The sequence below is a fragment of the Mandrillus leucophaeus genome, unplaced genomic scaffold (genome assembly GCF_000951045.1).
Source record: "Mandrillus leucophaeus isolate KB7577 unplaced genomic scaffold, Mleu.le_1.0 Scaffold172, whole genome shotgun sequence".
In the NCBI taxonomy this organism is placed as follows: domain Eukaryota; kingdom Metazoa; phylum Chordata; class Mammalia; order Primates; family Cercopithecidae; genus Mandrillus; species Mandrillus leucophaeus.
In genome coordinates, this window is record NW_012101721.1 from 1,766,601 (window position 1) to 1,791,036 (window position 24,436).

A 24,436-nucleotide genomic window follows, 5' to 3' on the forward strand; every position below is an offset into this window, starting at 1 on the left:
GGCTGGGATTACAGGTGTGAGCCACCGTGCCCAGCATGAAATTTTAATAGCTAGTCTTCGTTTTGAACAGTGAACATTATAGATCTATCCCCTAATTCATCCTTTTTTTTCAAAATTAGTTTATAAAGGTCTCTCTCTTTTTCACAAGCTAGAAAGTATCCTTCGTATGATGAAGATTCAAATTGCATCTTATTATCATGTCCTGGGACACTTCTCTGAAAGAATATGATGTCACTTTTCGCATCCTTGATGTTATCAGGAGGATTCATTTCCTATAGAGAAAAAAACATTACCTAATTATTTCAGGACATGAACAATTTGAATATATGAAGTTTGTTTTGAAGTATGTTACTGAACAGAACAAAAGTAGTTTTGCTTCTCAAGAGTTACACAAAAAAATCTCTGAACAGCAATACTGACCTCCTCTCCTTCTTAACTCCGAATCTCCTATTCTCCCTGTCATGGGATGCATATTCAGGTCCAGGACTCTAGTTTTCCTCTGTCCATCAAACAGCTTACTTCTCTCCTCTCCCATTGAGTGGTGTCCACATTTGCTCAAGATGAAGTAGAGTTCCAGCAAAGACCAGAAGCTTTTTGGGCTAATGTCAGTTCCTGTCCTCTATAACCATTCACAACTAAAGACATTGATGATCTCCTCCCATAAATTTAGGCTAGTTCTAGTTTCCTTTTATTTTTGCTTTGAGACAGGGTCTCGCTCTGTTGCCCAGCCTGAAGTGCAGTGGTGAAATCATAGCTCACTGCAGCCTTGAACTCCTGGGCTCAAGCAATCCCCCTGCCTCAGCCTCCTGAGTAGCTGGGACTGTAAGTACGTGCCACCACATTTGGCTCATTTTTAAAATTTATTTTTGTAGAGAAGGGGTCGGGGGTACCTCACTTTGTTGCCTAGGCTGGTCTTGAACTCCTGGCCTCAAGTGATCCTCCCACTTCGGCCTCTCAAAGTGCTGGGATTCCAGGTGTAAGCCACCATGCCTAGCCTGGCCAGTTCTCATTTCTGAGCCAACTGTGAGAGAGACAGGAAGTGCCAGGAATCTTAGCTTACTCTTTCAGTGGAGCCTGAAATTAAAACTGATGGTGAATAGACCCAATACTTGTTGTAGGGCTAGGGCCTGGGTTCCTGTATAAACCTGCTGTATTGGCTCAGTTGGCAGTCCTTGACTCTGTCTCCCTGCCAAGTACTCCAGTTCCATGGCAGTCTTGAATTTCTGTCCTGAATATGGTCTACTTGGCTGGGTCCTGCCCTAGAAGGCCAAATGCAGATTCCTGTATGTTTCAGTTACAGAATAGGGTCCTGTGAGAAATGGTTAGATTACTTGAAACTATAATCTTGCAGGTTATCCAACTGGTAGTGCTGCCTGCACTTTTCCTGTTAGTGCAGCATGTCTATTTTGCAGGATGGATCAGAACATGTGGGCACCACCTATGTTTCTTCCATGTTAATCCTGGAACCAGTAGATGTTTTGGATTTAATTTTGGCCTCATGGCAGCACAGATTCCCATGATCCCAAGCACTGATAGAGAAACCTCCAGAATTAAAATAGCATTTCTTCATCCTCCTAAGATGCCTGAAAGACTCTGGGCGGTGGAGGCTGGGGAGTTACCTCCAACTTCTCAATCAGTTGTGGAATCGATAGTCATAACTCTTGACCTTTGTTCTTCACCAACAAGTGTGGGTCCTAAGTTGATGAAAGTATAAACTAGTTTCCCTATTGGCACCCACTTCTGCAGCTGTCTACAATATACCACAATTTAGGAAGAGACCCTAAGCTGTGGGCATCAATTTGGAACTAATCTGAAATCTAATGTATAAGTGAGAAATAATCCATAGCCAAAACTTCAAAAGCTCTAGTAACATTACAGAGGAAGATGAACCAGTATAGAAAGTTACAGTTGAGCCAGGCGCGATGGCTCACGCCTGTAATCTCAGCACTTTGGGAGACCAAGATGGGCGGATCACAAGGTCAGGAGATCGAGACCATCCTGGCTAACACAGTGAAACCCCGTCTCTACGAAAAATACAAAAAATTAGCTGGGCGTGGTGGTGGGTGCCTGTAGTCCCAGATACTTGGGAGGCTGAGGTGGGAGAATGGCGTGAACCCAGGAGGCAGAGCTTGCAGTGAGCCGAGATCGTGCCACTGCACTCTAGCCTGGGCGACAGAGCGAGATTCTGTCTCAAAAAATAAATAAATAAATAAAATAAAATAAAATAAATAAAATAAAAAAGACAGTTACAGTTGAAACTGAGACGTGAGAGTGTGGGTAGGTAGAACAGGCGATCTCTTTAATCACAGTTATTGCACTTTTCAGAATACAGGTAAGGACATCCTTGGGCAGTAGCTTTCCTAGTTTTGATGTTGACCACTCCCAGCCATCATAGGGAAGGCACATAGCAAATGGATGTGAAAGCAATCCCAGTGACCTTGGAGAACCCCCAACTTGGAAAGCCCTACCTGGTGAAACTTGAGTGCTCCAAGGGGCAAAGGATTTTTTTTTTTTTTTTTTTTTACTTCAGAAGGGGTTGAATCTGAATCCAGGGAAAGTTGATATTGACCTAAGATCTCCCAAGTGCACTGGAAAGTCTGAGGGAACCCTGGCCAAGCCTGGATATAGATACATATATACGTATATATGTATATATATGAAACAGACACTGACAGTAACCTCTCAAAGCAAATCCCTCTTTGTGTTGTCAAGGTTCTTGACCAGAGAACTTTATAGGACTTTATAGCTAGTAATCAACAGTGAAAGGTGAGCACATTAGGGCAGCCAGTTGTGTCTTTTTATCTTTTTCTTTTTTTTGAGATGAAGTCTCATTCTGTCGCCCAGGCTGGAGTGCAGTGGTGCGATCTCGGCTCACTGCAGCCTACGCCTCCTGAATTCAAGCGATTCTCCTGCCTCAGGCTCACGAGTAGCTGGGATTACAGGTACATGCCACCATGCCTGGCTAATTTTTTTTTTTTTTTTTTTTTTTTAGTGGAGACGAGGTATCATCATGTTGGCCAGGCTGGTCTTGAACTCCTGATCTCAAGTGAGACATTCGCCTTGCCCTCCCAAAGTGCTAGGATTATAGGCATGAGCCACTGTGCCTGGCCTGTTGTATCTTATTATCTAGAACCTAGGCCACTTTTATAACCACTGCTAAGATCCTTACTAGTGGCAGGAAAAGGGATTAAAGACAAGGGCTAAAACTGGTCCTAGTCCACCCCTCGCTCTCTCCCTCCCTCCAATATTTACTGAGTTCCTTCCAGAAGCACATTTGCTATGATGCTGATGAAGCTTCAATGTCAGATTCCCTCATTTGCACAGATCTCTTCAAGCCACCCCTCACCCACCCTTTTTAAAAGTTGAATTAAATTATTAAGCTTACGCCTTTGGTAATTTTACATTCTTTTTTTTTTTTTTGAGACTGAGTTTCGCTTTTGTTGCCCAGACTGGAGTGCAATGGCACGATCTCGGCTCACCGCAACCTATGCCTCCCAGGTTCAAAAGAGTCTCCCGCCTCAGCCTCCCGAGCAGCTGGAATTACAGGCATGCGCCACCACGCCCAGCTAATTTTGTGTTTTTAGTAGAGATGGGGTTTCTCCATGTTGGTCAGGCTGGTCTTGAACTCCTGAATTCAGGTGATCTGCCCACCTCGGCCTCCAAAAGTGCTGGGATTACAGGCATGAGCCACCACGCCCAGCCACGTTCTTTTTCTTTAAAAGGACCATCAAAATTGTATAAGCTTCAGGCTCCCCCAAATATGGATTTGCCCAGTTCCTACTAAGTGCCAAGCATTATTTCCATCTTCTTAACCTTGTCACCAGTCTCCCCCAACAAGAATCCACCTATAGGTTTGGACTTATCCCAGTTTCTGAATCTGCCTCTGCGCTGAGTTTTCCTCTATCCCACATAGTTTGAGCTTGGCCATCTCCTTCCCTTCTAATTATGTTGCTCAGTAACAGCATGCTTAACCCCTTGCACCCTACCCTTCCATCCCAGGCGTCTTATGCCATTTTGATAACTAAGCTGCCTGCCTATCAGGTCTAGAATGGGGACTCCAAATTGTCACCTGAAGGGGTGGCACTCTGGTTGGAAGGAGATGGCTGAGGGATTTGTCTGGGTGCTGTATCTGTTGCATATGCACTGTTCTCACTTGGATTATATTTTGGAGTGGCTTTTTTCTCCCTCCCAAATTGCCCCTTGGTACCTTCACTAAGGTCATATCCTAACTGTCTTTTAGTGGGGACTGGGTGGGCATGAAAGCAGTTATTTACTGGCAAATCTCCACTCAAAAAGAGTCTTCATGACATGGAATTCTCCTCTGAAGCATTGCCAATTTCTAAGCATCCCTGGCTACTCTTACTGGGAGGAAATTTTTCTAGCTCAGTCTGTAGCTATAATTAATTGTGGTTTATCTAACAATAATGGAGGAAATAGAGAAAAATAATGGAGAATAATAGAGAAAAAGTAGAGGCCAGAAATACTTTATACCTGGCTTTCAGATTATTATAGCATTGCTTTTACAGCTGATCTCATAAATTTTATTCAATTAGATTAACATTAAAAATAACATACATCAACTGGAAGCTGAAGCTTATGTTTGAGACTTAGACTAAGGATCAGGAACAAAACAACTACAGATTAAAATAGTATTATGATTTCCAAAGGAGTAGAAATATAGAAGGATAATTAGCTTCATTCTTCATAGCAGAACTTATTCTGGAAAGTCACATGTTATTCTTAAATGTATAACTCACATATGTGTTCTATATTATTATTTGTATAAAGACTGATTATTCAGGAGATGCAGGTCATAAAACAAGTATTGTATCTCCTCCTCCCTGTGACAGGCTCAGAAAAACCATCGTTATCACGATAGGTAAAGAGTTTGGGGCCAGGCGCGGTGGCTCAAGCCTGTAATCCCAGCACTTTGGGAGGCCGAGGCGGGCGGATCACGAGGTCAGGAGATCGAGACCGTCCTGGTTAACACGGTGAAACCCCGTCTCTACTAAAAAATACAAAAAACTAGCCGGGCGAGGTGGTGGGCACCTGTAGTCCCAGCTACTCGGGAGGCTGAGGCAGGAGAATGGCGTAAACCCGGGAGGCGGAGCTTGCAGTGAGCTGAGATCCGGCCACTGCACTCCAGCCTGGGCGACAGAGTGAGACTCCGTCTCAAAAAAAAATAAATAAAATAAAAAAAAAATAAAAATAAAAATAAAAGAGTTTGATACTTTTTAGTAAGTATTCATTTTAATGGTTCTCTGCTTCTTGTTATTTCTGTTTTAGGCAAAATGTTGGTCTGAGGATATTTGAGTTTTCTAATTATATTATTTATATTAACATTAGAAATAATGTTCTATTTCTAATTATATTAATTATATTAACATGATTGAAAACAAAGTAAGGCTCAGTCTTACCTTAAAGGAAATAATTCTGTTCTCACAGGAGAGAGTTGAAATTTTCCCACATTTCACAGAGATGGCTACAGCCATACCTCTAGGCTGGCTATCTTTATACATATTTATAATAAATATGGTCCGGGGTGCATTATCTGAAATAAATACGATAAACGAGAACTCTAGTTAGAAGAATTTTTGCACAGGAACATTTGTGGAAATTTAACCAAAGGATAGTCCTTAATACACCTGTTCCCACTTTGAGACTTGGCCAGTCTGCAGGAGACTACGTACAGCTGGTCAGACATTTTTTAAAACACAGTTCAGGCCTGGCACAGTGGCTCGTACCTGTAATCCCAGCATTGAAAAGTTAAAAACAACCTTTTAGAATCCCTATCATTAAAATACTCAAAAGAGTTGCAGCATGTGCGTTGTAACACATATTAAACTGTGGGGTTGTCTGTTTGTTTGGGAGGCTGAGGCAGGCAGATCACTTGAGGTCAGGGGTTTGAGACCAGCCTGGCCAACATGGTGAAACCTCAACTCTACTAAAAATACAAAAATTAGCTGGGTGTACGTGGTGCATGCCTGTAGTCCCAGCTACTGAGGCTGGGAGGCTGAGGCATGAGAATTGATTGAACCTAGAAGCGCAGGTTGTAGTGAGCCGAGATCGCACCACTGCAGTGTACTTAAGCCTGGGTGACAGAGTGAAACTGTGTCTCAAACAAACAAACAAACAAGCCCACAGTTTAATGTGTGTTACAACATACATGCTGCAACTTTTTTGAGTATTTTAAAGATATGAATTCTAAAAGATTGTTTTTAACTTGTAAATGCTAAATAAAATATTTAAAATACATGTTAAGGTAAGTATTCAGTATTTTTAAAGAACGCACATTCACTGCTTCAACTTAGCCTAACTTTGGTATTTGGAATTCATATTTTGGAAGGCACAGTAGACTTGATCATTTTCTTTTTTTTTTTAAAGTTTTTTTATTTTATTTTATTTTTTATTTTACAGACAAGGTCTCTATATCACCCAGGCAAGAGCGCAGTGGCTATTCACAGGCACGATCATCGTGTACGACAGTCTCAAAGTCCTGGCCTCAAGCAATCCTCCTGCATGAGCCTCCCAGGTAGCTAGGATTACAGATAGATGCCACCACACCTGGCAACTTAATCTTTTTCTATTGTACTCTAAATTTCTGGGGGAAGACAGACTCATTTGAAATGCGTGTGTATTTATCTTTAATATTTTTAAAACTATCAGCATTTTCAGCTGTAACAAGCAGGGATTAAGCATCCAACTATAGAGGTTTTAAACAGTGAGTACAATCACAATAAAGGGATTGGTGATTCAAAGGCAGGCTCAGAGAGGCATGACCCCTAGCAATGTCTTATTGTATGCATTTTTTTACCCCAACTAAAAAACATGGATGCCTCATAAAGTTTCTTGTAAGTGAAATTATTGTTACTCCTGTGACTTTTCATCTAAGGATTGGGACTAGCACGGAAAAATGTAAACAGTAAAACAGAATGGGAAGAAGTAGCTAGTCATTTCTACCTTTGCGAATTAAAAAAAATACCTCTACAGTCAGAATCAGTCATATCTTCAAATAGGGGCCGATTTCCTTGGTCAATGAAGAGAACTTGGTCATTCAAATTTCTTATGATTGATAATTTAGATTCAAGCTTGCCAAAGTAATCTGATTCCAGGTTTTCTACAACAAACATGAAATCTCATTAAAAAACACAAACTTTCTTTGTTAATTGACAAATAAGTATGCTATATAGTTTAGTTTTCTAAAACTGTTAATGACAATCTTCTGTTCCAGAAGTAGCTACAATAAAGTTGCCTATTGTTTTTTAACCTACTCTCAAAGGCACACTCAATTTCTTGTTACCATTCAGAACTACTCTGCCACTGAAGTGTTAACTTCAAATATCCTACTTTCTGACCAGTCTTTTACCCTTTTAGTTTTCTTACACTTTTACTCCAACTCTATGTGTTCTTAAGTTTCACAACATCTTCCAGTCTTCTGACTCTTGTATTTCCTCTCTAACCTCTTCCTGTCTTCCCTTTCTTCCCTGTGCAGCTGGACCTCAGAGTTCATTTTGTCCACCATTTTGCCAGGATATTAAATCCCTAATTTATTTGTCTTCCTGCTACAAAACTCCAAACTTGGCTGCTGAGTGCTGCTGGCGAACAATGGCACAAGTGTTCGAATCAGTGCTGTTACAAGCATATCAATTGTCAATACTTCTTTTGTTTTCCAGTTCAGCACTCTCTTCCATAGTTGATAGCCGCAATTTCAAATTTTGTTTACTCTCTTCAGGGCCTCTACAGCATCATCTCTGTTTTCATTTTCAGCAAATGATTTCCTGCTACTCTACGTACAAATTTAACTCTGGCAGTACCAGTTATTTCCTCTCTCTCTTGTCCCAAGGGGAAATGCAAAGGTGCCATTGCTGGTATCTAAGGTTGATCCCATTTGTGCTCGGCATGTACCCACTACTGAAGTTTTGATTTGCCAATCATCCTTTCTCTTCTATTAACCCAGCAATTCTACCTCCTGGGTTTTATCCTAAAGAAAAAGTCACACAAATGTGTGAACATTTTTGTACAGGAATGCTTATGGGAACATTGTTAATAAAAATAAACTAGAAACAAACATTCACCAATTAGGAATTGATTAAATAAAAAGGGCAAAGATATGCCCTTATTGTGAAATATCATGAACTTAATATAACTGCAATTACTCGTTGCCATGGAGAGATGTCCATATATATCACTAACTAGAAAAAGCAGCTTAGGTATAGTACAATCCCTTTTAATAAAAATATAAGCATTTCTTCCATATATATATATAGAAAGAAGTGTAGAAATATTGAAATATTGCATCAAAATGGTAGCTATGATTATTTCTGGGTGGTTTTTATATTTTTATCTTTCATATTATTATCTTTTTTCTTTTTTTTTTTTTTCTGAGGCAGAGTCTCGCTCTGTCGCCCAGGCTGGAGTGCAGTGGCCGGATCTCAGCTCACTGCAAACTCCGCCTCCCAGGTTTACGCCATTCTCCTGCCTCAGCCTCCCCAGTAGCTGGGACTACAGGCGCCCGCCACCACGCCCAGCTAGTTTTTTGTATTTTTTTTAATAGAGACGGGGTTTCACCGTGTTAGCCAGGATGGTCTCGATCTCCTGACCTCGTGATCCGCCCGTCTCGGCCTCCCAAAGTGCTGGGATTACAGGCTTGAGCCACCGTGCCCGGCCTATTATCTTTTTTCATTGCCTGAATTAGTTATAAAATGAACACATTATTTTCATAATCAAAAAAGCACAAAGCTCTTTATTTTGAGATTTAAAACTGCTCCATCAACCCAATCTCACTTTGCAGCTAGTCTTGTTTCTCTCCTCCTTTTAACAGCCGAGCTTTTAGCAAGAATTGTCTGTATCCTTTCTTCACTTTCCATTCACTGTTTCACTCATTGCAATCTGCCTCTGCCTCCATTTCGCCATCAAGCTGCTTTCACTGAGATCACCAAACTCCTTGTTGCTGAATCTAAAAGCTGTGTTCTGGCCCTTGATTCTCAAGGCTGCAAAATTCAACACAACTCCTATCCCCTCAATCTTAAAATGCTCTCCTGGGAGTCAGTGGAATTCTCTTGGTTCTTCTTCTTCCTTTTTGGTTAGTCTGCTCTCTGTTCTTTATTAGCTTCTCTTTCTACTGCATCCTTTAAATGTAGGTATTCCTCTCAGTTTAGTACTTGGCTTTTACTCTCTCACTCTACACATTTCCTCTGATTTGTCTTTTTATTTCTATAGATTCAGATGCCATTTCTATGCATAAGCCTTCAATATCTCTATCTCCAGCCCAAATCTTTGTCCTGAGCTCAGAACCACATGTAGAAGAGTTTATTGGACATCTCCACTAGGATGTTCCACAGATATCTCAGATCCAAAACTAAATGTGTCATCCATCCTCCTCTTTGTATACACCAAAACCTGCTCTTCCTCCTGTGTTTCCTATTTCATTGAATGGTACAAATTGCCCAAGTGAAAAATGTAGGCATCATCTTTTCTACTTTCTTCTCCTTTCCAAATCTAACTTTAAATCATGTCCTACTGATTCTCTCAAGTGTTTCTAAAATCCATTCACAGCTCCTCATCAGCACTCCATTATGTCTACCTTAATTTATGACACCATCATTTCTTGTAAGAACTAAAATAGCCTCTCAACCTTTAATTTTGTCCTCCTCACCCCACACCATTAATTCTTTATACCAAAGCCAGAATGATATTTTTAAAAATATATTATTTCTGAATTTTAAAGAGTCATATGGCTACCTGGAATAAAGATTATATTTTCCAGATTTCCTTGCACTTGGTGTGGTCATGTGATTAGATTCTAGTCAATGGAATATGAGGGGAATTGATGTATATAACTTCCAATTAGAGTCTTTGAAAGGAATGAGCCTGACTTCTCTTATCTTGACCCTTTCTTGATAACTGGGATATGAACCCAGGAAGTATGATGATTTTCAACTATGTGTATGAGATAAACAACTGGGGGATGATGGGTAACAAGACTGAAGAAAGTTGGGGTCCCAATATCATCAGGTTGCTTCCAGCCATACTACTTCGGAGCTGCCTACTTAGACTTTGAGAAAAAATTATCTGTCTTATTCAGCTACTGTGTCTTTGGATGTCTTTGTTACAACAAACTAATCTTTACCCTAGCTAATACATATTGTGCTTAATTAACCCTAGTATCTCCAAGATAAAGTCCAAATTTCATATCTTGGAGCAAGAGAATGTCTTGCTTTACACCCTGTTTATCACTCTAGCTTCTCTCATTATTCTCCTACTCCTACTCTACTTCCATGCTGAATTACCATGAATTCATCATAAATGCCATGGTTTCTTTCAGATCTTGGCCTTTGAATGTGGTCTTCTTGCCCCACCCATTCCTATCTCCTCTACTTCCAGAATTTTCTGCCCTCCCGTCGCCATCAATCCAGGAGCATCGCAGGCTTCTTCCCAAAGCATTTCTGAGATGAGGTGTTATTGATTTTGGACAATTCTAATGCTTCAATCCCCTTTTCCTATGCAATGCCTCCCCACCGGCAACAGAATCCATGACTCCCTGCTAATCTTAGGACCTATGAAACAGGCAAAGTCTATTTTGTACGTTCTAAGAGCTGGAAAATGTTTTAAGACGTAGAGAAGCATCTTTTGCTAGAGGTTCTTCTTTGTATCTCTTATGACCATCTTCATTCCAAAGCTGTGCTACTGAGTCCACATTCCTTTGAGGGTAGATGGGCTTTCCAAAAAGATGGCTATCACGTGAACCATTTTTTTCCTCAGCTGACAATGTTGATATAGATGTGTCTCAAGCAGATACTTAGTTTGCAAAGAAAAATAAATTCATTTATACTTTACCATCATCTTCAGCTAAGAGGGGGAAAAAAAGAGAAACAGAATATGTAAAATTTTGTATTTCGACTCAGAATTTCATCTCATTCTAGTTTTTACTTTTGTTACTCCTCTTAAACTCTTATTTTTATAGTAACGGTCTGTCTTGGCTTTCATCAGAATATTATATAATCATCCAAAAGGCCCATAAAATGAAGCTTATTAGACTTAGTGTGTTCTCAGGTAATTTAGACATAAAACTTAAACCCAGGGTTTAAAAATTTCAATATGTAACTAAAAATAAATTTTATAAAATGAGAGATTTTACTTTTGAATTTATTGCTTAAATGGAAAGTCATCTAAGAAAAGTCACCTAAGAATTTTTTCTGAAGGTTTTTTTTTTTTTTTGACAGGGTCTACTGTCATGCAGGCTGGAGTGTAGGGATGGGATCATAGCTCAGTGCAGGCTCGAATTCCTAGGCTCAAGTGATTTTCCTGCTTCAGCCTCTGAAGAAGGTAGGCGGTGTCCACAGGTAATTTTTTTCAATTTTTTGTAGAGATGGGGTCTCACTTTGTTGTCCAAGCTTTTAAATGAAGGTTTCAAATGAAGGCAAACTTTCAAATGAAGCCGTATTGTTCACAGAAGATTAATCATAAAAAGCAATTTTTAGGCCATGTGTGGTGGTTCATGCCTATAATCCCAGCACTTTGGGAGGCTGAGGCAGGAGGATCATCTGAGGTCAGGAGTTCAAGACCAGCCTGGCCAACATGGCAAAATGCTGTCTCTATTAACAATGCAAAAAATTAGCCAGGTGTGGTGGGATGCACCTGTAGTCCCAGCTACTCAGAAGGCTGAGGCAGGAGAATCGCTTGAACTCAGGAGGTGGAGGTTGCAGTGAGCAGAGATCAGGCTACTGCACTCCAGCCTGGGCAACAGGAAAAAAAAAATGAATCAATTTTTACTTGTGAAACATATTTACATAAAATGGTGTAACTCATAGAACTCTAAATTTAGAGAATCTCTTACATAATTTGCCAATTTGCTTTGGGAAATTGTATTTCCTGCATGCACCCAGTTTTGTACTGGGATTTTCCCATGAAAACTGGGATTTTCATGATGTGCACTTACTGCCACCTGAAGAGTGAGCTACTGCTAATTAAAGTGCCAGGACATGTGGTGTGACAAAGTGCTGAGACCTTGGACATGTTATGGTTAATTTCTAGAGTTCCACTATTTTTTTAAGAGCCATTAATATTACAATAAAATTTGGTGACAAAAAGAATCACTTAACAGTTCACCTCACAACATCTTTTCTAGTTAAATAGATTTATCTGAACTTGGTATTTGTTCTATGGCATTAGCCTTACCTATAAAGTAAAGCGTACTGTCAATAAATTTCATTGCCACAAAATTGATGCAATTGTCTTCTGCTGGTTCAGCAGCCATCTTTATTCCTAATGAAAGCAAAGAGCATCTGTTAAGAGACAATGATTGTACATTTTACTACTACTTTATACTACCTTCAAGTTCAGTGGTCAGTTAATCACCTAGTATACTGATGAACAATCTTGACATTTAATAAATGCCAGAAGTTTCAGCTTATGAATACCTATGTTTAAATGTTCTCTTACAAATCATCAGATATTTGGAATACAGAAAGCATTTTCTCATTAAACAATATTATATAGGGTAGATAAATGGCCCACTACTGAACTGAATCATTATTCTAGTATTCCTTGAGAAATATAAATATTCCTTGAGAAATATAAATATATTATTCAATATAAATACAGCTTCATCTGAGGATGCCAGAAACACATCTAATCCTGCCTTTTAGGAAGGACGGGCTTCATCCTTCTCTTACAACAGTGGGTTCCTACGGGTGAGAGGCTGAAGGTTTGTGACTTCATTGTCAAAGTGCTAAAGGTGAAACAATGATTAAAAAAGTGCTTCCACCTGAGGGTACAGGCAGGGTGGGAGAAGGCTGCAGGGCTCTGGCATTTGATGGCCCTTTCTCCCTGAGCAGCAGTGGTTTTTGATCTGGAGTCTAGATTATACTATGTTTTTTAACACAGGTAATATATAATCACAATCTTGCTGTAAAATCAAGGTATACAGGATTTGAAAAAATTTTAAATCCTCTTTGTTCTTCCTTTCTGCCCCTCTTTCAATATGGCGTGCAGGTTTCCAGAATTTTGTTATGGAATAGGAATTCTCAGCGTGAGAAATCTGTGAACTTGGATGGGGAAAAAATACACATGTATTTTCACCAACTTCTGAAATTTAGCATTCCTTCCATGATTAGTTGCAGGAAACAAACCACAGTATTATTAGTAGTACGTGTGACTCTGTCATTAATAGAAATACCTATTTTCTATTGTGCTACAATTATTGCAGAGATCTTGAAAATGGTTTAAACTCATTACTACTTTGAAATTACAAAAGTTTAGTTCTCATAGTAGATCTTATTATTTAATATGTTGGTAAAAAGGCACATATATGCTGCATCGAAATTTGTTTAAATTAAATGGTATGCAGGAGAGTATTCATAAATCTGTGCTCAAAATTTTTCTAGCATAATATGAGGCCCAGCACGTATGGTAGAGTAAGCAGGAATTTAAAACTCAGTTTAAAAAATATTAATCTGAATTAAGTTAATCCCAAAATACTTGTTAGTTGGTGTTATATAACAGTTTTGTCTAGATTTAGTTCCTTATACACATCCAAATGTGGATGGTTATTAAATTTATTTTATTTAATAAGTTTACATAAAATAAAATCTTATTAAACATTAATATTTAAATTTACAATTTATTTTTTCTTTTCTGCATTGTTTTTTATTAAATGAGTTTCATATCCAGTTTAAAAGGCAAATGTAAACATGCTTTCTTAAAGATGTATCATAAGCTGTTTTCTTTCAGTGAACTGAAGTGTTTGACAGAGAAGTAAATGTTAAAACCATGTTATCAGACATGTTACTTTCAGCTTTGTACTTATTATGACAAGTTTACATATCAAGTTTTTTTGTATTTTTATTTTACTTGTATAAATTTATGGGGTACAAGTATAATTTTGTTTCATGGACATATAGAGTAGTGGTGAAGTTAGGGTTTTTACTGTATCAATCACTGGAATAACATACTTTGTATACAATAAGTAATTTCTCATCCACCTCCCTCTCACTTCCCCCACCTTTTGAGTCTCTACTGTTTATCATTCTATACTCTGTCTATGGATCCACACTACTTAGCTCCCACCCATAAGTGAGAACATGAGGTATTTGCCTTTCTGTGTCTGAGTTGTTTCACTTAAGATAATGGCCTCCAGTTCCATCCATGTTGCTGAAAAAGAGATGATTTCATTCTTTCTTCTGGCTGAATAATATTCCATTGCATATATGCATACACACACACCATATTTTGTTTATCCAACCATCAGCTGATGAACACTTAGGTTGATTCTATATCTTTGCTATTGTGAATAGTGCTGTAAATAAACATACAAATGCAGGTATCTTTTTGATATAATGATTCCCTCTGGGCAGATATGCAGTAGTGGGATTGCTGGATCAAAGGGTAGTTCTATTTTCAGTCATTTGAGAAATCTCCATACTATTTTCTAGAGAGGTTTTAAAAATTTACATCCCGCCAAGAGTGCATAAGTGGTCCCTTTTCTCTGCATCCTCAACAACATGTTTTTTTTTTTGTAAAAACAGCCATTCTGATTGGTGTAAGATAGTATCTCATTGTGGTTTCAATTTGCATTTCTATGATGATTAGTGATGACAAGCATTTTTTCACATGCTTGTTGGCCACTTGTATGACAGGATTATTTGTTTTTTTGTTGTTGAGCTGTTTGAGTTCCTTGTAAATTTGAGCTATCAGTCCCCTGTCAGATGTATAGTTTGCAAGTATTTTCTCCCATTCTGCAGGTTGTCTATTTACTCTGTTGATTATTTCTTTTGCTGTATAAAGGCTTTCTAGTTTAATTAAGTCCCATATGTCTATTTTTGTTTTTATTGCCTGTGCTTTTCAGGGCCTGGCCATGAATTCTTCATCTAGACCAATGTCCAGAAGAGTTTTCCCTAGGTTTTTTTTTTTTTCTATTTTATAGTTTCAGGTCTTACATTTAAGTCTTTAATCCATCTTGAGTTGATTTTTGTACATGGTGAGAGACATGGATCCAGTTTTTTTCCTTCTGCACCTAGCTATCCAATTTTCCCAGCACCATTTATTGAAACTGGTGTCCTTTTCCCATTGTATGTTCCTGTCAGCTTTACTAAAAATCAGTTGGCTGTTAAGTATGTGGCTTTATTTCTGGGTTCTCTATTCTGTTCCACTGACATATGTGTCTGTTTTTATACCAGTACCAGGCTGTTTTGGTTACTATAGCCTTACAGCGTAACTTGAAGGAGGTAAAAATTTTTTGATAACTCTGTTCTAATATAATAGGTTTTCTTTATACAGCTAAGCATTTAATTTTATGTCTACAAAAACATTGTTCTGAGAAGGAGTCCACAGTCTTCATATTTCCCATGAAAGTCCATGCCACAAAAATGATTAGGAAGTCCCTACACTAGAATTCAGCAGTACCTTGGGTTTCTGAAGGCAGTTATGTTTGGGGCTCTAAGGAAGGTAAGTGAGTCACAATTGTCAATGGCACATAGAGGAGTAGCCATAAAACTGTGCTCATAGGTAGAGAACTGACTCAAATTCTTTCTAAGATAATCTAAAAGCAAGCATATATGGTAGAATAAACAGGAAATTAAAACTCAGTTGAAAAAACTTAATGCAAATTAAGCTGACCCCAAATACTTGTGAGCTGGTGGCTATTTAACAGGTTTATTTTCTTTTTTAATAGAGATGGGATCTCATTATGTTGCCCAGGCTGGTCTTTAACTCCTGGACTCAAGCGATCCTCTCTCCTTGACCCCCCAAAGTGCTTGAGATTACAGGCATGTGTCACTGTACCCAGGCCTTATTTAACAGTTTTATCTAGATTTAGTTCCTTATGCTCATCTAAATGTGAATGGTTATTAAATTTATCTTATTTAAGTAACATTTTTTTTGTTTTTTTGAGATGGAGTCTTACTCTGTCACCCAGGTTGGAGTGCAGTGGCGCGATCTCAGCTCATTGCAACATCCACCCCACTCCTCTCACCTGGGTTCGAGCAATTCTCTCATCTTAGCCTCCCAAGTAGCTGGGACTACAGATGCGTGCTACCACACCCAAGTAAGTTTTAGCACGTTTGGTAGAGATGGGGTTTCACCATGTTGCCCAGGCTGGTCTCGAACTCCTGAGTTCAAGTGATTTGCCTGACGTGGCCTCCCAAAGTTCTAGGATTATAGGCGTGAGCCACCATGCCTGGCCAAAAGATTTAAATAAAATAAAAACTGATGTACGAATAAATTTAAATAAACGTTTAAATATTATAAAATTTAAATGTTTATCAAACATTTAAATATAAATATTAAATATTATAAAATATTTATAATATTTAAATTTATAATTTAGAATTATCACCTAGTTTTTTAAAGGAGGGGATAAGGAAGATTCTTAGAGAAAAATAATATAGCAAAGGATGAAAAGATCGCTGAGATAAGTCTAAACATTTTTTACCAAAACCCAAACCAACTTTAATATTAAAAATCAGAACAATAATGACTAGGCTTTGAGCTCCATGAGGGCATTTTCTTTATTTACCTTTATGGCTTCATTGCTGAACACAGCCCTGTTATCAGCATCAGGAGGTGTTTGTTAATGACTGAATTAACTGAGAAGGCAGACATTTGTTAACCTGAGACTCGATGTTTTGATTAGTTATCAGCTGGTGAAATAATGACTAGCATGATCTTCTCTACAAACTTTAATATTATGTAATACACACATATTTATTAAAGTAATTCACCTGAAATGTACCAAGTAGTATCGGCAGAAATTGGATTAAATTACTGGTGTTTACTATTTTCAGTACATAGTCAGTGAGTGAGTGGATTTAGAGAAGGACAATATTTGAGCTGATTCACCAGTTAAGGCTTGAGCATCAGCTATGCATCAGGAATGTGGCCAGTAGCTGACCAAACCACACATGAATGAGGGTAGTTAGCTCCTACCCTCCAGTGACTCAGAATCTAGTGGGAGAGAAGAATCTATAAAGAGTTACAAAATAATATAATGAATGCTGTAAGAGCTGAATTTACAAGATTCTTTCTGTTTGATAGTGCTGGAGAACGTTACCACAGAAGTGATGACTGTGCTGCCTTGAAAGAGAAGCAGGCATTTTCAAGGCCAGGGGAAGAGCTTCCACCAAGAAGCAGCAATGTGAACAAAGGCTAGGCAGCAGGGAGACTGAGAGAACGTGGGTTGTTTGAGGCCTCAACATTTTTACCATAAATAAGGCAAATGCAGTCACATTTTACAGAAAGAATGCATTTCTAAAGATCTCACATAGTTCAAGATTAACTTTTCTGTTCTTTTTCTTTCTTTTTTTTTTTTTTTTGAGACATTTTCACTCTTGTTGCCCAGGCTGGAGTGCAATGGTGTAATCTCAGCCCACGGCAACCTCCGCCTCCTGGGTTCAAGTGATTCTCCTGCCTTAGCCTCCTGAGTAGCTGGGATTACAGTCATGCGCCACCACAACCAACTAATTTTGTATTTTTAGTAGAGACGGGGTTTCTCCATGGCTGGTGTTGAACTCCTGACCTCAGGTGATCTGCCTGCTTCGGCCTCCCAAAGTGCTGGGATTACAGGGGTGAGTCACCACGCCCAGACTAATTTTGTATTTTTTCAGTAATAAGGGGGGTGTTTCTCTATATTGGTCAGGCTGGTCTCGAACTCCTGACCTCAGGCGATCTCCCCACCTTGGCCTCCCAAAGTGTTGGGATTACAGGCGTGAGCCACTGTGCCTGGCCAAGGTTAACTTTTCTTTGGCAAAAACGTAAAGGTATGAGAGGAGGTATTCTTAGAGTACATAAATCTATAAGAACCAAAGCATATTCTTTCTTTTTTTTTTCCAACTTTCTCAGCATTATTACTAGTGTTTTGTAGCCCGCTGTCTCCACACAGCCTGTCATGGTGGTACTTTGGCCTTTTAAATATTGTTTTCTTGCATGTAACCTTTGTTTCAACATATTTATTTGGAGTTTTTTTGTTTTTTGTTTTTTTCACAACAGTAACAATACATCCCTTAGCACTTGGATAACATTATCATATATAAAATTATTTAAAATTATGTGAAAAAATAGCACAATAATAACCTGTATGTCTGAAGAACTTCTGAGTTATTTGAAGTCTAATTTACATAATACTGACATGGAAGCAGATAATTCTACCAGGTATAAGAGACACTTGCATGTGGCAATAGTGTTAACAGTTTATAACTCATTTGACCTACCAGCTTGGAAATTATGTCATTCTAGATAAACTGTTTGGAAGAGTTAACATTATTTCCATTTTGCCCACATAAACTATAATTTTTATATTTTTGCCTAATTCAATTCACATAAAATGCAACTTGCAGTATAGTTTGATGAAAGCTTGGAAAGAAGGGTCAGACTACAAAGGCCTTGTGTGAGCAGGCTAAAGAGTTTGAACTGTTTTTTCTTGAAAAAAAAAATGCTGACTTAAATAGGAGAAAGATATGGTCAAATTTGTGTTCTAAAAAGCTCACTCTAGAAGCAACATAAAGAATGGATCTGGGTGGGCCGTGAGCAGTGGCTCATGCCTGTAATCCCAGCATTTTGGGAGGCTGAGGTGGGTGGATCGCTTGAGGTCAGGAGTTTGAGACTAGCCTGACAAACATGGTGAAAACCTGTCTCTACTAAAAATACAAAATTAGCAGGGTGTGGTGGCACATACCTGTAGTCCCAGCTACTCGGGAGGGTGAATTGATGGAACCCAGGAGGGTGCGGTTGCAGTGAGCTGAGATCACACCATTGCACTTCAACCTGGGCAGCAAGAGCGAAACTCTGTGTCAACACCACCACCACCACCACCAAGAACAAGATAATGGATCTGATTGAACAAGACTGGACAGAGCTCAGACAACAACTACAGAAGCAATGTTAACAATTAAGAGTTGATGAGGCTATAAACTAAGGTAGTGAATTCAAGAAATACTAAACAGCAGGATTTTTCAGCTGATCTGTTGTGGGTCAAATGGAAGAAGAAGGAACTGAGGATGACTTTGTAGTTTCTGGCTTGGGCAATTTGTTGAGTGGTTACCTCATTCATTAAGAAAAAAAGAATGAAAATACAGCTCAAGTGGAAAATAATTAGTTCAGTTTTGTAAATCTGAGATGTGTCATGGAAGTCAAAAGAGAAAGGGTTTCAGGAGGAGCTGCTGGAAATCAGAAACTGTAGAGCTTCTAATTTACATATAAGCTTAAACTTGTTCATTGAATTTGGCAATTAGGAAGTTTTGGGTAACTGCAAAACAGTTTGGGTAAAGTGGAGGCAGCAGATGGTAGATGGACAAATATCTAGGACAGAATGGGAGGGGGAAAAGTAAGGACAGTGACTACAAACTATTCTTTTAGGAAGTCTGGCTACCAAGTAAAGAGTTAGGGTAGTAGTTACTGGTGGCGGGGAAAGTTATATACAATGCACAAATTTTAATTTGGCTCCAGATACATAGTTCCAATGGTAAGAGATATAATAAATTACTTTTCAAAACATGTCCTAGTTACCTGCCCAAAACTGAAAGCTGGGAGTCATTCTTAACTCCTTTGTCTAATCTTTCCCTTGTCTGATAAATACTGTAGATTCTAACTCAGAAATGTCTCCAGAATTTAGCATCTCCTCTCCGTCTCCAACAGCACTGTCTTAAATCAAGCCCTCATCACCCCTGGCATCTTCTATATTAATACTCTTCTACTTGGTTGTCTTGCTTCCAGACTCTCCTCCATTGTTGCCAGAGTTATTCTCTCTGCCAGGCCAGAACTTCCCCTTCCCCTGCTTTTTTTTTTTTTTTTTTTCCTGCCTGCAAACCCTGCCTCATCTCTCATCCCATAACTTCCAGCTTTAATAGTTCCTCTAGGAAAACTTCTCTGCTCTTTCATTCCTAGCTAATTATTCTCTCCTCAGAGTCCCACCTCACTCAAACCTGTTCATGCTTCTTAAATAGCTCTTACTACCCTGAATGGAGATTACTTTGAATAAAAATAGGTCTGTTCAGCTTCCATCTGAGTTTTAAGACAATGAGTTGTCTTTTTCTCCCCCTGAATCTTCAACACCTGGAAAGAGCTTACCACACAGTAAGAACTCAATAAATGTTCTATGAATAAAAGTTTGCTATGATAAACCTTGTTGCCATGACAATGGTGTAGAAAGGGATGTGTAGAATATATATATCTTTTCTATCTTAAACTTTCCCTCCACCTGAAAACCAATGAGAAGGAGGAAGAACAGGAGGGAAGCCTGAAAACAGATTTTTAAAAATAGAATACTTTTTCTAATGTCTTCTCCATTTTTCCCTAGTAGTTTCTTTTTTATTTCATGTGTTGATTTTGAATTCTTCATTCTTATTTTCTTACAATTCTTCTTGTTAGTTCTCAATACAGCTATGACTGATTACAAGTGGTGTGTTCTCAATCCCATTCTTCCTGTCCTCAATTTTCCTCTTCCTTTCTCATCCATGTTTCTTTGCTTAAACTGTAATCCATGAAAATTATAGTATCCATTGGATAAAAATGCTTTGACTATTTCATCTAAAGTTCTCAGACTATTGACTTTTTTTTTTTTTTTTTAAGAGTTATAAACCACCTCAGAAAGATCCTCCCAGGAGTAAGCAGTGACAATTTGTTCTTTAAAACACAAAAAAATTTTTAGTTATGCAATACTTCGACAACTAGCCAGAGGCTAGTGAATGGTAGAATTTCACGATGTAAATGAGGACACATGAGTTCCAGTTTTGTCTGGGGCAAGTCACTTAATTTTAAGGGTCTCAGTTTCCTCATTTGGACAAGGAAGTTGGGTAGTCAATCTTTAAGGTCTGTTCCAGCTCTACCAACCTGAAATTCTAGACTCCAGTTAAAGCTGTAAGGAGAGAACCACTGATATGTGGCAAACGGCTTAGTAACCACTTCTTCATAATTCTAAGACAATACATATTTATGGCATGTTTATTATACAACCAGCATTGTTAAGCCACTAAGAGTTTAAAAACATACTATTAGGCTGGGGCACGGTGGCTTACGCCTGTAATCCCGGCACTTCGGGAGGCCAAGGCAGCTGGATCACTTGAGGTCAGGTGTTCGAGACCAGCCTGGCCAACATGGTGAAACCCTGTCTTTACTAAAAATACAAAAATTAGCCAGGCATGGTGGCATGTGCCTTGTAGCCCAGCTACTTGGGATGCTGAGGCAGGATAACTGAATGAATCCATGAGGCGGAGGTTGCAGTGAGCTGAGTTTGTGCCACTGCATTCCAGCCTGGATGACAGAGCAGGGCTCCGTCTCAAACGACAACAACAACAACAACAAACATACTACTAGATTAAAAGTTAAAATGCCTTGAACTTGAAAAGCAACTATGATTACGTTTATCCTTGCTGTGGAATTCCAATCCTGTCGAATAGGTATAGGAGGAAATGAGGGAGCATGCTACATAACTAATTCCCTGAGATCAGGCAGGTAGTCGTCTTGACAGCATCAAGATCAAAACCTAACTTTTCAGTTCTATAAATCATTTTGTCCTTGAACATTTTGTCATCTTATTATGAATGCGTGTATGTGAGTGTGGAAGAGGTGAGAGTAGAAGAAAACTTAAAAAATAACTTTTTAAGTTTTTGGTTTTGAGTCTGTAGATTCAAAGCAAAAAATCAAAATGGAACTGATGTAGTTTAAATGGCCTAGTTTGAAAAGGAGAATTGAATTGAATCTCAAAGAATGCTTAAAGATTTGAATAGATAGAGAAGGGAAGGGAATGGACCAGCATTTATGTGATAATCAAAACAATGTTGTGGTGGGGGTGAACTGAATAGAGTGATTTTTTTTCTTTTCTTTTTTTTTGAGATGTGGTATTGCTCTGTCACCCAGGCTGGAGTGCAGTGACACAGCGAACATGGCTCACTGTAGCCTTGACCTCCTGGGCTCAAGTGATCCTCTTGCCTCTAGTTGGGACTACAGGCACATACTACTAAGTCTGGTTAATTTTTGTATTTTTTTGTAGAGACAGGGTGTTTGCCATCGTTGCCCAGGCTGGTCTTGAACTCCTGAGCTGAAGCAATCCACCTGCCTTGGCCTTCCAAAGTGCTGGGATTACAGGTGTGAGCCACTGCCCCCAGCCTGTGATTTCTGGATTGCACCGGAACAGTCCTGCTGTTTTGCAGTGAACACAGGGTAAAGTGGGATTAGATTTTGGAAGGCTTTGGAAATCAGGTAGAAGAGTAAATTTAATCTCATAGGCAATAGGAAAACATTGCAGACAAAAGTTATTTTGAAGGAACTTTTTTTTTTTTTTTTTGAGAAAGTCTCACTCTGTTTAGTGACTGAACTCACCACAGATTTGAGTATCCTGGACTCAAGCAATCCTCAGAATCCTGAGTAGTTCTACAGGCATGCACCAACATACCCAGGTAATTTTTAATTAGTTTGTAGAGACTATGTTGCCCTGGCTGGTCTCAAACTCCTGGGCTCAGGCCTGCCTGAGATTCTGGGCAGGAGCTACTGACCTCGGGTGAAAGAAGATTTAACAGAAATCAAAGTAGCTGAATATAGGCAAAAAGAGGAATTTCAGGTGTCCTAAAATTTAGGGGGTCCTAATTTTTGTTATTCAACTTCAAACAGAGATATTTATTCAGCCTTTCCCTTAACTGTGAAACAAAATTATCCCAGGGAATGCTATATTATCCAATTGTAGCCCAGTCCAAAGGTGTGGCAGATTTCACAAGATGACTACCCATGGGCAAATTTTTTGTTTGCCTTTAATGTAATTGATTCTGTCTTGAGATTCCCTTTAAAGAGAAGCCTATTTATTTTACCACTCTAAAGCAGCGATTCTCAGGGAGTTCCTAAAGTGAAAGCTATTTCTAATAATTCTAAGACATAATTTGTCTTTTTCACTCATTCTCTCATGAGCGAACAACAGAGTTTACCAGAGGCTACATTCTGTGCAATATTGCAGTAGTCTGAATGCAAAGCAAATGAGAATCCAGCGGCTCTATATGGCTTCTATTAAACCAGTTAAAACACTTGTAAAAATAAAAAAGCGTCACTCTTTATGCTTTTTTGTTGTTGTTAAAAAAAGTACATAGTTATCTTTAATTAAAAATGTTACTTATGCTAACATGTGATGCGCCTAGTGTAAAGGGATCATGAGAGCAAAAAGTTTGAGAACCTCTCCTCTAAAGTGATCCTCTCCCATATTTGATAAAAGAAAAAAATTCACTCTGACTTTGCTTATATTTCTTATGTTGATACTGATTGCTCATCATAGTGATGCTAGATGGTTTATATTCCTCTCAATTGTTTTTCTAGCTATTTACCTCTAATTGCCATGGCTGACTTTCCAAATAAAGAAGAATGACATTTCTTACCTGTGACAGTTTCTTGCTAGAGAAAGCAATCTGGAAGGTCCGAGGTCCCTTTCCTCTTCCCGAGGCTGTGTAACAGACTGTAGCAGGTGGCAGCCGCTTTAGCAGCCAGAGTTGGCAGCTAGGAGGGCAAAACGCACTGGGAGACAACTCCCTGCTGCCTGTCCAGGGAGTCGCCAGGGGAGCAAAGGGCTCAGCAGGCTCGGGAGAGAATGAGGAAGAAGGTGGAGGGAGGAGACTGCTGCCGGCACTCCTTGTTCCCGCCTTCAAACAGGCTCTTTCTTAGGGCAATAGAAGTTGAAATAAAGTGGCAGAGGATACGAGTATTTCTTTTAATGTAATATCACTATTTTCATGAAATCTTTTCTTCTGTAAAAGTTGGGCCTCTGCGCCTTCCAAAACCTGTACCTCTTTCTGAAGTACACACAAACACTTCAAGAAAGCACCTGCTTAGTCCATTAGAAGCATCTTCTTTTCTCATCTGTCTCTCTTCATTTTCAGACTTCCTGGTCACACTTCAGCACAAAACTTTTTCTTATTTTACAATGCGGAATAATCAGTCCTATTGGGGTAATTCCTACAATGTTACAACACTTAAAATATTTCTAAAACATAACATTTTAAAAGAAGGAACATTTTGCAAAATATTTTTTTTTACTTTATAACCTCATTCCGGACTTCCCCTTCCTCCCAAGCTCAATATGGTGTCAAAGGATAGTTGATACAGGCCATTAAGATTTACTTTTCAGTGGAAAAGGAGTCCGTTTTCATAAAACTTCTTTATCTGCTATATCAGATGCAAGCCACATGGATACCATCATTAGAATTTTATTTAATAATTTTTAAATTTTCTGCAACAGAAAGTAAGCTTGGGGAGAGGGATACCAAAATTCAGATGAGAGGGCAAACTTGCAGTTTCTAGTGTTAAAACTTTCTATTCCTGGAATGATAGCAAAGACTGACTTAAAATATTCAAAATACAATTTAAGGATACATATTTTTAGGGCTTATGTTCAACTTGTTAAAAAATAGTCTTACAAAATGTAACTTTTAAAGAGCAGGGTGTAAATATCACAGTCTTGAAAATAATTAGT

General features: G+C 38.8%; 1 protein-coding gene across 2 annotated transcripts; it reads right to left on the reverse strand.

Annotated features, from left to right (window-relative positions):
- IL18 (interleukin 18) lies at positions 1-23,536 on the reverse strand. Of its 2 annotated transcripts, XM_011977001.1 has the most exons (6): positions 23,346-23,536; positions 12,178-12,264; positions 10,837-10,848; positions 6,983-7,117; positions 5,418-5,551; positions 1-272 (listed from the first exon to the last, which is right to left on the reverse strand). In XM_011977001.1, the coding sequence occupies exons 2-6, from the start codon at positions 12,254-12,256 to the stop codon at positions 51-53; spliced, it is 582 nt and encodes a 193-aa protein (XP_011832391.1). In that variant the 5' UTR covers positions 12,257-12,264; positions 23,346-23,536; the 3' UTR covers positions 1-50. The 2 variants fall into 2 exon arrangements, with proteins under 2 accessions (XP_011832391.1, XP_011832392.1); XM_011977002.1 differs by lacking the exons at positions 10,837-10,848; positions 23,346-23,536 and having other exon boundaries at positions 12,178-12,256.
- Positions 23,537-24,436: the final 900 nt, after the last annotated feature.